The sequence below is a fragment of the Papaver somniferum genome, chromosome 7 (genome assembly GCF_003573695.1).
Source record: "Papaver somniferum cultivar HN1 chromosome 7, ASM357369v1, whole genome shotgun sequence".
NCBI classification, from domain to species: domain Eukaryota; kingdom Viridiplantae; phylum Streptophyta; class Magnoliopsida; order Ranunculales; family Papaveraceae; genus Papaver; species Papaver somniferum.
Window position 1 is genome coordinate 352,804 of NC_039364.1, and position 14,890 is coordinate 367,693.

At 36.3% G+C, this 14,890-nt stretch overlaps 1 protein-coding gene across 1 annotated transcript; it reads right to left on the reverse strand.

Annotated features, from left to right (window-relative positions):
- Nucleotides 1-6,744: 6,744 nt before the first annotated feature.
- On the reverse strand, nt 6,745-7,382 carry LOC113300507. Its single transcript, XM_026549708.1, has 2 exons — nt 7,104-7,382; nt 6,745-7,017 (listed from the first exon to the last, which is right to left on the reverse strand). The coding sequence occupies exons 1-2, from the start codon at nt 7,380-7,382 to the stop codon at nt 6,745-6,747; spliced, it is 552 nt and encodes a 183-aa protein (XP_026405493.1).
- Between the last annotated feature and the right edge of the window lie 7,508 nt (nt 7,383-14,890).

The following is a 14,890-nucleotide window of genomic DNA, read 5'->3' on the forward strand; positions in this document are numbered from 1 at the left end:
CTGGCAAAAACGATTTCAGGGAATAAGTAAAGAAGTGGCGTTGTTTTCGGCAAAACAGGCGGAAGTGGAAGGTGAATATCATACGGGATGGGGTCCGGAAATGACCGTGAGTATTCTCTCTGTTTTGAAACAATTATTTTCTAATATTGAGATGCCCATGAACCTAATTGTTTTTAAAAACATTAACAGCTCGAAGAAGTAAACAAACGGTTTAAGGAATGCAATCATGGAAGAAAATTTAGGCACGAAGAGTGCTACCCAATTGTCATAGAAAATATAAAATATAATCGTCGATCGACTTTTGTTTTTGATACGACGCACGATTTGGATAGTAGCGTGAATACCGAGGAAGATGGCACTCAAGTCGAGTCCGGTAACGACACAGATAAAGGAGACATAGAGAATACATACCTTCGTCAGATGGGAAAAAAAGCAGCTAAACGATTGAAGAAAACCGGGCGAGAGAAATCCAACAGCCAAGAGGAATTGATGGGAATAATTATTACACAGCAAGAAAATTTCAATTCTCATTACCGGGAACAATCAAGATTCAAGATGGAACAAAAAAAGGCCGAGTTTGCACAAAAACAAGCTGAGCATGCGGCTAAAATAGCCAAGGAGGTCGCAGACGATGAATTTCGCATCATGATGATGGATCTTTCCAAATTGGATCATGTACAAAAGGAGTACTTCGAACTTCGAAAGGCTTTAATAGTACGGGACAAAAGGAGCCAATTATAATCGTCAAAACGGGATAGTTCGAACCTTAAGTATTAAGTCTAATAAGTGATAATAGTTTTAGTAGTTTATTTACGTTTTAATATGTATTAATTTTGTCATTAGTCGTATTATTATGTAATATTTGGGATTTAATTTTATCTTCATTTAATTTAATCAACTTTAACTTATTTTGTAACATCTTACTTTAATTTACCAAGTGATGAGTATATGAAATAGAGTTAATACATTTCTTCGAAATTATTCGTTAAAATAAAATCACATAATTTTTTCATATGGGAAACAACATTTAATTTCAATATTTTTCCTCGTCTCCAACCTTTTAATTCCCATATTCTGCCCATATATGTTCGATTAAGTCATCGCGCAAGCGAATATGCCTATCTTTGCTGCGCATATGACGTCGGCGTTGCTCAGCTCTAATTTGGGAAAACTCCTCACTGTTGCCTCTTAATATATTAACCGGTGTCGGGTTGCTACGATGATCATAAACATGTGGCCATTCACCGGGTAGACGCTCATCCTCGACTATCATATTATGTAAGATAATACACGTTTTCATGATATAGGCAAGCACATCTGGATTCCACATTCTAGCAGGTTGTTTGATGATTCCAAACTGTTGTTGAAGTACACCAAATCCCCGCTCTACGTCTTTTCTTGCACCCTCTTGCATCGCTGAAAATATCTCTTTTTTCCTACCAAGCGGATGTTTAAACGCCATAATAATAGTAGCAATTTCTGGATATATTCCATCACCTAGATAATACGGCATGTCATAAGAATGACCGTTTACCACATAGTTCACCGGTGGTGCTTTTCCCGTGACCAGACTTCGAAAAACATATGAACGGTTCATCACATTAATATCGTTGTTAGAGCCTGGCATACCAAAAAATGCATGCCAAAACCATAGATCATACGACACCACCGCCTCCAACACGATACTTTCGCTCCCTTTATACGCGGTGTAAGCCCCTGATTCGGCAGACGGACATTTATCCCATTTCCAATGCATGCAATCTAGGCTACCTATCATCCCTGGAAATCCTCTATCTTTGTTTTGGTTGAGCAACAACTCAACATCACCAGCCGTAGGTTCACGCAAATATTCTTTCCCATACACATTGACAATCGACTTGCAGAACCTCCGAGTTGCTTCCAACACCGTGGTTTCGCCTATGCGTAAGTACTCGTCTATTGCATCTGCCGCACATCCATAAGCTAACATTCGCACCGCTGCAGTTACTTTTTGATGAGGGTTTAATCCTAAAACTCCACACGCATCGGGCCTTTGCACAAAATATGTCTGTCTTCGGCTGTAACACCTTCCACTATTCTGTTAAACAATTGTCGACGCATCCTGAATCTTCTGCGAAAAACATTAGGTGGTTGGTTTGGATACGGAGAAAAATAGTCGTTCCACAGAAGTTCAGCACCAGTCTCACGATCTCTTGGTATTTTGATACGAGTTTGAGGCCATTTAGAATTGGTAACAAGGACTCCCATACTAACGGCCATGTTATTTTGCATAATTGCTATTGAATCATCATCCGAGGAATAAAAACTACTATTAGAAGAAGAAGAAGATGAAACAGAAGAACAATAGTGAGCGGTATTCTCATATGCTTCCATATTCTATGCGAATCAGAATAAGTGTGTGATTGTAAAAAGAGGTGTGTTGGTATTTATAGAGTGAGTGACGGAGATCACATGCTTCCATTTTGTAACATCTTACTTTAATAAATAAAATAACATAAAGTATTTGACAAATTTTGTAAACTGTTTGTCAGTGAGGTGTTTGTCGTATTGAAATGACTAGTCGGTGAAATTTGATAAAGTATTGAACTGACTACTCGCTGAAATTTGATTGCCTATTGAAATGACTACTCGCTGAAATTTGATTGCCTATTGAAATGACTACTCGTTGAAATGACTACTCGCTGAAATTTGATTGCCTATTGAAATGACTACTCGTGAAATTTGATTGCCTATTGAAATGACTACTCACGGACTACACATAACAAAGATAAATAACATAATAAATGTCTAGTATGACTACACATAACAAAGATAAATAACATAATAAATTCAAAGCTAAACCATATAAATAGTCATCACCGGCTAAACATTTCCCGTATCCGGAGGTGCCGATCGCGGTGGGATAAAAGCCGTTCTCGGAATGGGCCTGACCGAGGACGTTGAAGATGATCCTTGACTCATAGAACTCCACACTTGTGGGGGCAATGTGGGGGAAAAGGCGCCGAATCCAATGGAAGGTTGGATGGTGTGTGGCGTTCGGAAAAGAGACAGTTGATACTCCAATTCCGTGATCTTATTATTCTGGTTTCCTATAAGTTCATCTTTCGCTAATAGACACTCCATCCTATCTTTCGTTTCTCGTAATGTAAAATCTCGAAATTGTTTAGTAAAATCAGCATATTCTTGGAATAATGCATAACTATCGCCCTGTCATAAAAAAATGAGATAGATGAGATTTTTTTTTTTTTTGAAATAAGCAATGTAAAGTTGAACGAACACTTACGGGCGATAATTGTTGTTGCGGTGGAATAAGAACATGTTCATCTGGTTTTCCAAGTTCGGTAGAATAGAAGTCACCGCTGTACCCAAATGTTTGGACCTCCCAATCAGGATGTGTCACATATTTTCTGAAATTAGTAACCTTTTTCCAATACTCTAAATATACTTCATACTGCACAACTTGCACCACCTCGGTTGCATCAATATAACCGTCCGCTAGCAGGAGTTTTGCTTGGTCATCACCCAAATGCCCAATAATTACATGTAGTTTCATGGGAACAGCAAACGAGGGATGGTTTTGCCTCCAACATCTTTCTCCTAAATAAACATTATGCTGTATAACCAAAAAGGGAATATAATTGTAGTGAGTACGTTATTAATTAGATAAATAACGAAAAATAAAAAACTATGTTATTGACGATTAATATTAATGATATAATATAAAAAATCATGTCTAACTCACAACGCCATTCCAAGAAAATATCCATCTCGAGTCCGACAGCCTCCTAGCAGACTTTCCCATCTCAGAACTGAGGACGTCGGTGTATGATTCCCATGGGTGCCATGTCACTTGGTCAATCGTCAGCTGATTCAGTAAAATCCTACAACGAATAATATCATTCTGACACCTCCTTCCATTCCATCTGGAAATTACAGGCCATTTCTGTTCATTACCGGTCATTGAGATGTCTGGTCGACATATGCCTAGGTATTCGTAGCCCCAAAACTAGTCCATAAAATTAATGAATCAAATTAATATATCCAAGGAAATAAACTTAAATGAAAATATACTTTACGTTGAAAATTAAAATAAAATCGATTACCAAAATACCTCTAATATTTGGAAGGGCCCGCTTAGTGCCTTCTGTTGTTTCCTACAAGCTTGTCGGAGACCTGCATACAATCTCGAAAAGGCACTACCGCCCCAGTCAAGGTCTTGTATTTTATCAATTTCTTCGAAAGCAGCTAACCATCCAGCATCAATATATTTCTTTGCATTAGGAAAGAAAAATTGACCCAAAACATACATAAAAAAGGCAATTGCTATTCTATGGGCGAGGAGAGAATCTTCATTAGCCGCCACCAACTTATCTTCTTTGAAGTATGAGCTTAAATATGTAATTGTAATTGAGTTTGATATCCACGACGCGCCTCTTGTTCCCTGTGTGATATCCGGAAAAATCTTCTCACGGACATAGTCAAATTGGTATAGGCTCGAATCATACGGAACTACATAACCATCACCGATACTCAGTCCAGTTAACATGACCCAATCTAATGGCGTGAACCCCATCTCACCAAATGGAAAATGGAACGTGTTGGTTGTATCCCAAAACCTCTCAACAATATAATCAACAACGGCATGTTGGGTAACGTTACACTCTATGTTCAACAATTTTTCCCACCCCGCTTTTTCAATCAAATATTTAACTCTAGGACAATGTATTGAAATAAATTTATAATAATGAATTACCGATGCCAGACATCCACGATGTTTAAACTTAAATGTTGGTGCGTCTGAAAATGTAATGTCTTCAGTAGCGTGCGGCTTATCATCTTCCACTATAGGAAACCTCCCTAACCCGGGGACGTCGACCTCCTCAATTTGACCGGTAGAGATTAAGTTGTAATCAGCTTCGGTAGATTTTTGTCTCTTGTTGGTCTTTTGGCGACCACTAAACCTCGATATAAACTTGTTCATTCTACGCACAAACATGTTAAATACAATTTCATAATTAAAAGACCAATCCACGAACCATAATAGACATAAATTTAACCGAACAAAATTTCAACATCATAAAATTCCATAAACATAAATTTAACCAAAAAAATAATTATCCAATTAACTATATTTATAATTATTTATAATTAACAAAAAATTCAATTAAAATACGAAACTAAATTAACAAAAAGATAAATTAAATTAAATCACGTAACTAAATTAACAAAAAATAATTATCCAATTAACTATATTTAGAACTATTTATAATTAACAAAAAAATAAATTAAATTACGAAATTAAATTAACAAAAAAATATATTAAATTAAATCACGTAACTAAATTAACAAAAAATAATTATCCAATTATTAATATTTATAACTATTATATAAAACAAAAAATTAAATTACGATTAACCCAATTTTAATAAGATTTGATTAACCCAATATGAATATCCAATTAGTAATTCGAACCCTAAATTCCGATTAGTAATTCGAACCCTAAATTACGATTAAGCCAATATAAAAACCCTAAATAAATTCGAACCAAAAATACATTACCTGCGCATATTATTACACAAATTGAAATAAATTCGAACAAAAAATACAATACATGATATTATTATTACAATAAAGAAAGATGAAAATACATACCTTATAATGGAATTTTTAGGGTTTTGGTCGAGTTTTTAGGGTATAGAGAATGGAGATTAAGAATATCGATTGAAGAGGAGCCGTGAAGCAAACAAGAATATGAACTTCCGAACAAAATGAACTGAGAAGAAGAAGCCTAATGAACTGAGAGGAAGAAGCAGAGATGGGTTGTGGTTGGGAAGGAGAGGCGGTATTGGTGGAAGGTGCGGTTCATTAAGAGATGGGTTCATTAAAGATTACGCCCGATTTGATCGGACGGACAAGAGAGTACGCCATAACCCTAAACCCTAATGAAACGGAAATTTTGGTTACGCCCGTCTCAGGCGTAATAATCTTTTACGCCTGACAAATTCATCACGCGGACAGAAGATGTCCGTCCGTACAACTCATCACGCGGACACCAAAATTCCGCCCGTCTGATCTCACACGTGCTGTGTGACCGTGTTTAACTCGGACGGAATTTAGATTTACGTTTCTTCGAGCGGTCATTTGGAATCCGTCTGATCAACGGGCGGAATTTAAGATTCCGCCCCTTACCAAACGTAATTTTTATTTACGCTTGATGACAAACGTGATTTATATTTCCGCCCGTCTGAAACGTAATTTATAATTCCGCCCAGAAATGAAACGTAACTAATACTTCCGCCCGTCTTCATGCGTAAAACTGTTTTACGCGCGACCAAATTTGGTCTTCTCCCCATAGCGTCACACTACAAATTAAACTCATATTTGGTCTTTTTTTTTAGTCTTTGATCTTTGAGTTTAGTCGTACCATTGCAGTCGCTCTTATCAACCCATATACAAGATATATATTCATTAGCCGCCTTTTTAGACAAAATATCATCATCAAAGTCACCCTTCCTATAATGATGTTAAAAAAAAAAACTGATCAAAACATTGAGACATGTGGAGAATGTCTCGCAACATGCCTTGGAAGCACCAAATACCAGTATAAGTTTGCTGACACAAGTCAACTGTATATTGCGAATCGCTTTCAACAATTAGCTTCCCGACTCCAATGTTTCTGGCCAACTGTAGTTCATCTCTAGTGGCCCACAACTCAACAACATTATTGGAGTTACAGTGAATTTACTACGCAAAAGCATCCATAAAATGTCCATCATCTTCACGGAAAATACCTCTACTTGCATGTCCTGCATCATTCGAAGATTCATCGACATTCAACTTAACATAGCCATCATTAGGAGGTAATAAACGAACATAAATTGGCTCCTCGTGAGCAACAGTGAGGCTATTAATAGTGGCTCGAGAATACACATAAGCAGCATTATAAGCAGTGTGAATAACAGTCCTCCAATCAAAAGTTTTATTAGAATAAATAAGACTGTTTCGATTACACCAGATCTTCCAAAGGATGAAAGGAAAAGAACTGCCCAGCAAACGACATCATGTGCAGCACTATAATTAATAGTCTGCACAAGCCAATCTACCGACAGATTAGAAGACTGAATATTGATTCGATAAGCATCGGAGAAAGCAGACCATATATGTATAACCCTTTGAGAAGTGAGAAAGAGATGTGAAATAGTGTCCTCCTCACAATAACAAAGAGGACAGATACTAGAGATATCCAGTCCTCTACGCCGCATATTATCCATTACTAAAGTCCGACCATGAGCCAATAACCACAAAAAAATGCTTAACATGGGCATCGCGCTTGAGCTGCCATAAAGTTTTCCACTTGCATTCCATAGAAGATGAAACTCCATGATTTTGTACTAACCAATTATAACAAGATTTGACAGAAACCACGACATCCTTGTTATGGGTCTAGACTCGAAAATCAGGAGAACTGACCCAAAGGAATCGCTCGAATTTTATCTATTAACTAAGTGGGGGAAAACATGGTCTATAGCAGAAAGATTCCAAGCATCAGTATCTTGATCAATAAGAGATGAAACTCTCATTACAGGACAAGTTGGATCCACACTATCAATGAGCAGTATTATAGGTCTATCCGAGCACCATGCATCTCACCAAACATCTACTTTTTACCCATTACCGATATCCCATTTGAGTCCAGTTTTAATAATGTCCTTAGTGTTGGGGTTTTATTCCGTATACAAAACTATATTGTTGAAAATGAACTTTAGGTGAAAGTTTTTGAAGCAGAAACAGTGATCTAATGCTGTTAAAATGGTGGCTAAAGGGTATTTGCGGGTTTGGAATGTTTTTCCAAGGTTTAATTGGATTAGCAAAATTGTATGACGTTTTTTGTAGGAGGGTTTTCCAACTTTAGGGCTTCCTAATTAAGGTGCGAGTCTATTTTTAGGAGTTCTAAGACTTGTGGAGCAAGGATTTGCCTACTATATAAGAGGGATTATATTGTGAGTAGAAATTCAATTTCTTTGATAATCCTCTCTTTATGAGAGTGTACGGGTCAAAGCCGTTGTGTCATACAATGGTTGGTGATAGGGAAAAATCTATGTGAGAAGAGAGACTTGTAGCGAGAATGGGTATGGGAGAAATCTAGGGTTTCCATGGTTCATATGAGAGAAGCTAGAATTCATGGTGTTCTTCATGTTCTTGTCTAAAGTCGAAGCAACCATGGCGGTGGAAGTTTATGGAAGAATAAGAACAAAGGAAGAGGTAAACTCTTCGTAATATGTCTTGTTGTTTCTAACATTTAACGTTAGTGGGTTATATAACTAGTTGACTATATGATGTGTGACGATCTAATAACTTGTTATGATAATGTTGATTCTCGGGGTGGTTTTGGCCGTGGATGTAGACAACAAAGGTGAACCACGTAATATTTGTGTTGTTGTGATTTTCTATTATCGTATTGATCATATATTCTTACTAGTGTTAACCGATCATGCTAATCTAAAGATATAAGTAAAGGATTCGAGCTAAGATATCTAAAGTAGGATGTTTCATGGAATTTACCTCTATGGAAGCATACCGGTTCGAGATGAACGTAACCTCAATTTCCACGACAAGTGGTGCGGTAAGCATGGATAAGATGGCAGTGATTCGGTAATTTAAACAAGAAATTCCAAAGAAGAGAAAGTCTTGGTTCATAGAGGAATATATAGTTCGTGAAGATGATGAGTAAATCAAGGTCGAACAAAGAATATGACGTCATCAAGAAAGATTCGAAAACTTTGTTTGATGTCACTATCATTAGTGTTGAATGTGTTTTCTTTGCAAGAGAAGATCGTTCATGGGTTCAACTGGAGTCTGCAAATATTGTCAAGAGAATTTTTTGAATCATGATGGTGCTAAGTGACAATCATTCATACACAAAATATGAAGATTGTATCATGTTTTTTCCACATGGAGGATGACTCAAGATTGTTGGTTCTTGGAGTTGATGAAATCCTTCTGGAATTGTTTGAATGACTCAGTTCAAACAATGTCAAGTGTTAGACATGTGTTGAAGAAAAAGTATTCTATGAAGGTGGGATAATGAGTGCTCATGTCGAAGAAGTAGTTTGATAAAAGTCATGCATAAATTTTTATAAAACCTCGAGAAAATCTTAGAGAAGATAGTACTCAACACGATAGAAGATCAGAACACGCAACTACAGAGAAAATAATTAGGTCTGGCTTCACAATCCCAAATAAAGTCTTTAAGTCGTTAACCTACGAGGTTTTGAGGAAAACCTAAGGTTAAAGGAGAATCGACTCTCGTCGCAACTAGTAGCACACATGAGGTGCGGAGATTACGTTTCCTAGTTGCTAGAGTTCTCCCTTATATAGTTTTCAAATCATGTTTTGCAATTTAAGTTACCTTGGTAAGTGGTAACAAAGCATTCAATATTCACCCTTAGATGAAAACCTGATTAAACTCAAGCCAATATACTTAGAAAGTTATATCAACTTGGTTTGTTACACACAATTGAAATGTACCGTCATTTAGGTTTGGGTAACCGTACCTAAACGTGTACACCTTGTTGGTTTATTCATAATAAACCAAAGTTAACCACATGAGCACTTTATTCTCAACCGTATTCATCTCCACCCATATTAGTTCAAATGACTCAAATGAAACTAGTTCTTTGGAGTTGATTAAATTGCTATATCTCATAGAAGTATACAAGACACAATTGAACCAAGATCGGTTTTTGTTGATTTACATAAATCAACCATGAAAAACTATAACCACGGTTTGCAAGTGATTGCATTCCTTATAATTTATTGTAAAGTTTGTGTTATAAAACCTAATTAGAACATATCTCATTAAGGTATGCAAATGGGTAACAAAACCTTAATGACCCGGACTAGAGTTGGCTTCGCCAGTATGTGAACAAGTGCGCATACTAAAGTTATATCAAACTCCAGAAGAAAATTTCGGACCCATACCTTACTCAAGTACGCGTACGGGTACGTGTACTGGGTACTCGAATTTTCATAAACCAATGGGTACGTATACGGCTAAGCATACCCAGACATGGATTACACACATGCAAGTACGCACACTATGTAAACCAATAGATGTTTTATTCGCATTTTCAATTACTAAAACATTCTTATAGGACCACAATAGTTGTTTACCACGAACTAAAGTATCAAAGCAATTTTCAGATAATCGAAATTATGATCAATCATGAAATATTCCGAGTCACATAACTCGGGAATTTTCATATGACCATCTTTTGACTTTTGTCAAGTATGCAAGATGAACTTGGTTGAAGCTAAAATCTTATCATCACATATTTCGAGAAATATGTATGCGAGTTAAAACTCAGCTCGAAATATCAATTTTGCATAAAAGAAATCTTTATAGCTAAATGACTGTGTTTTCAAGTGAAAGATGAGTTCAAGTCTCCACATACCTTTTATCGAAGAAGGTCCACAAGTTCCTCTTGATAGTTCTTCGTCTTCAATCGATGAACGTCGTGAAGTGTAGGCTCAACCACACTTTCTATCCTATCCGAGACTTAGCTATATGTAGACTAGAAATCAAGACTTATAGTTTTGACAATTAATATTTACAAACAAGCTTGAGATATCAACACTTGCGAGTTCAACCGAGCAGGCTCTAACAAGTAGCGCTATAGAAAATATGTCATGAAAAGATAAATTTCTAGCAGCAATCACCATAAAAAATAACTTTCTTACAATAAGAGCAAAGTATTCCAGAAGTCGTTCCTGTATAACAAAAAAATTGGAATGTGCATTTTGGTTAAGGTGGAAGAACAAAACAAATAATTTTATATGCATAATTTGAGAAGAATTGACTTATTATGTGAACATTGTGGATTTGATGAGGTATTTTGATTTATTTAAAGTATGTTTTTTTTTACGAAAATTAGTGATTATTTGTTTATATTTTCGTTCGACCTCTACAATTCAACTTTTTTAGTCATTAACTCATTTAGCGAGGTTATTCATTTACCCCTTTCGCCTATATCCAGACCGAAGAAAATAATTCATTTGGAGAGGTTATTCATTTATCGATCATTCAATAAGAGAAATTACTCACTTGGCGAGGTTAGATTGTATTTTGGTTTGAATAATTATTTTACTTTATTTTTTTGACGGAAGAGGCAGTGCCTCATAATTTCATTGACAAGAAATTTTACTAACATAATCAATTACATCAGAAATAAAATGGAAGGAAGTAAGTAGTACCAAAATTACAGATTTTGAAACTTAAAATGTAAACCCAAAGTTGTATTATTCCGCGTTCCATTGACGAAATTGACGTTTCAAAATCTGTAATTTTGGGTTTACTATTCCGCGTTCCATTTTAATGGAAGAAAGTAAGTAGTACCAACTTTCCGTTTAAACCATTTTGATCGCTGATCAACAAATTCTTGATCCTCAACATCATATATGTTAAATGCTTCCACAATAGTGAAGTAATTAATAATCCCAAATTGACATCATTACGATCAATATCAGTCTTATTTTCCGATTTAGATTGTCGTATTTCATAATATACTTGATAATGATGCAACAACACCACCAATAAATGCCGTGGCTAACAAATAATAAATTTGGACAGCATGAGGAAGCCATCGGAGGAACAACAATTCATTTTATTTATCTAATAATGCAAACTAAGTACTAATTGCATCCAAATCTAATCGGAGGATCTGAAAAATTCAGACCAAATCTAGTAGATTTGAAATACAATGAAAAAAAATTTGATAAGGTTTGTGAAGCTGGATAATCTTTTTTTCCAGAGAGAAGGGAAAAACGGTTGAAGGAGAGAAAGGAACTCGACCGTACCTTATTATATATTTGAAGTAATATGGCTTGAATAAATTGAAATGTGATTCCATTCAAGCGAAAAATGAAATAATTTCAACATAAATAATTTTTCGTTTGATATTAAGTTATTTTTAGAACAAGTCTTATGGTGGAATTCATCCTATTCCAAGTGTGGAAAAGTTGTGGAATGTCAAATCTATTGTCTTCCAAATTGGTGTTTTCCATGAAAAGTCCAAACAGTGTTCCACAGTTTCGCGGAATGGTCCGTGGAATCCATGGTAGTGCTAATCATGTTAGCGTAAAACGCTATTCAGAATAGCGTACTACAAGACGAAAACCGTTAATCAGAATACCACACTAGAAGATGAAAAGCAATAATCAGAATAGCGCTCAACGCTATTCAGAATCGCTTTTTTTTATCCGTAGATTTAAAATGAGTCACTGAAAATCTAATGGCTGAGAAAAAAAACGCTAATCTTTATAGCATTTAGCGCTATTCTGATTACTGCTCAACGCTATTAAAATTAACGTTTTTATTGTTCCACCACTACATTTGTATTTCCATCCACAGTTCTAAATGCAGAGATGACGTGGAAGATAGAACTCTACCATTGGTTCGAAAACGTGTGACCAAGTTAAGTATTTTCAGTGGGTACCTACTCTAGGCTGGGGCTCGGTCTGCTTGCCTGCCCCCTTGTTATCCACATCTTGGTCTTAAGCTTAGGTTGCCACTCGACGAGAAGTTCACTCCTGGGGTGACCACTATGCTATTACATACTACCTCTTTCGCTACATACTAAAAAGTGCAGCCAACGGTTTGAACAGGGAAAAAGATTCTCCCTGTAGTGTCATTACAAAACACCTCCCAAACCCTCACATCAGACCAAATTTACAAGGTAGCCTATAAAAGGACTTTTTGACAGTCTACTTTCTTCATCCCCCTCTCTCTGTTCCAATTGGTCTGTTTTTCCTCTGTCTACTTTCTTAGATTAATCAAAACCTAAAAAAGAAAACTCCATTAGCTCACCTTCACCAAGAAATTACTCTCATCCGATCTGCATCAAAAACCCATACCAGAGATATCAATCTCATTTCAAAAGAAAAAGGAAGAAATAACGAGGATCAATCGTCTGGTATTTTCAATCTTTTTAAGATCCTTCTTCCTCCTCTCTGTTTCTACCCTTCTGTTTTTATCAGATATTCCAACATTTTTGCGTTGAATGGATGAGTATTTCATGGTATTCGACTCGATTTTGTTTGAGTATATGGATTTTATTGTGTCGGTTTGTTTGGAACAGGCGAATTTGTGTTACTGGCTTTTAGGTTATATCAGGGGGACTTTGTTCGTTCTTAGAAAGTTGTGTTGATTCCACCATGGAAACTCAACTTTTCTTTTTCTTTAAATTATTTGATTTTTTTAGTGTTTTTATTAATCAAGATCAGTGTACATTCTTTGTACATACAACAAGAAATTTGCAGAGTAACTTTTGAGGAAAATCACTGTTTTCCTGTAATGAGTACTAAGGATATCGAAGAGGATGAAGAAGTAGAAGAAGATGATGGGAGTAGTGAAGTTCAGAGTATTAGACGATTTGATGTATTGGGTTCTTTGGAAAGCGCTTTAACAATCAAGTAAGTTTCTCATATTTTCTTGATTCTTGATTTTGGAATCCACTTTGTGTATTTAGGGTTTTTAGTGATCCAGATAATAAATGTATGCAAAATGGTGAATCTTTGAAGAACTGGGTTTCTGGAATTCGGAGAAGTTCGAGTAAAAAATTGAATCTTTTTTTTGTTAAATTTAGGGTTTTACGTTACTAAATCCCCATTGCTGATTCAAAATAGTTAATCTGGATTTTATTGAATTAGGGTATCAAAGTGATTATCAAGATTGTTTTAAGGTCCTGCAATATGCCATGGGTGGCATTTGCCCCTGCTGGAAATTGCATAAATCAATATCACAGTCTCTGAAAGCCTGTCTTGTGTGCTTGTGACGCTTAAGTTGTCTGGCTGCACTTGTAGTTGCAGGTTTCCCTACAACCACACCCTGTTAAGAATCTAAGAACACACAATCAAACTTGATAAATCTAAGACATCTTTATTAATCTCGCTCACAAATTATACATGACAGATGAAGAACAATCAAAGAATAATGATAATATTCAACGGACTTTCTCTCAGATTTTCTCCCTCATACAATGTTTCTCACTACTCTCAAAAGATCTCCCCTCCACTCGAGATACCTGATCCTTTATATAAAGAATCATAAAGTAAATGACAGCTAACATCTTGTTTGTTTGCGGCTGACTCGGCGTCTGGATATGAGTCAACCTCTGACTCGGGCCGAGTCAGCAGTCAGACCGTTTGTTTTGTATTTTGAGTCAGATCTGACTCGACCTATGACTCAGACATAACCCCTGACTCGGACCCATTTGAGTCAGGTAACAAAATACCTCTGATTCACGGGACCAAACCACTGACTCACGTTTTTTGAGTCAGATGAGTCAGTTTTGACTCAAAACAAAGAGATTGAGTCAGATCCAGATGAGTCAGGTAATTTCACTCAGATCCAGACGACTCAAATGAGTCAGGAGTAAACAAACATAGTGTAAGTTTCCCATTTCTTTCGGATCTATCTTGCGATCTTCTCGCAAACCCTTCTTTATCTCGCTAAGTCTTCACATCTTTCTTATGTTTGAACTGACGTCACTCATTATGTCACTCTTCTATTCTTCAGCGACAAACTCGCTATCACTTATTAGTATAAAATCACTAAATTATTGTAGCTGCGATAATCTGTTCCTACAACAGTAGAGGGATTTCTAACTTTAACAGCGGTGGATCGAGATCGTACAGTGAGAATTTAGCTTCCCATCTGCGAGTCAAGTCATCATCTTCTCCTAGTCGAAATGCTTCTACATTTACTCTCGGGCGCTCATCATCCTCGTTGCCAGACTTACATGGTGTTGCTGCTTCTGAAGAAAGCAGTAGTTGGCTTAGGCTTGACAGGTCTTCTACAAGTTTCCAGTCTGCTACTGCTGATGCTGATAGT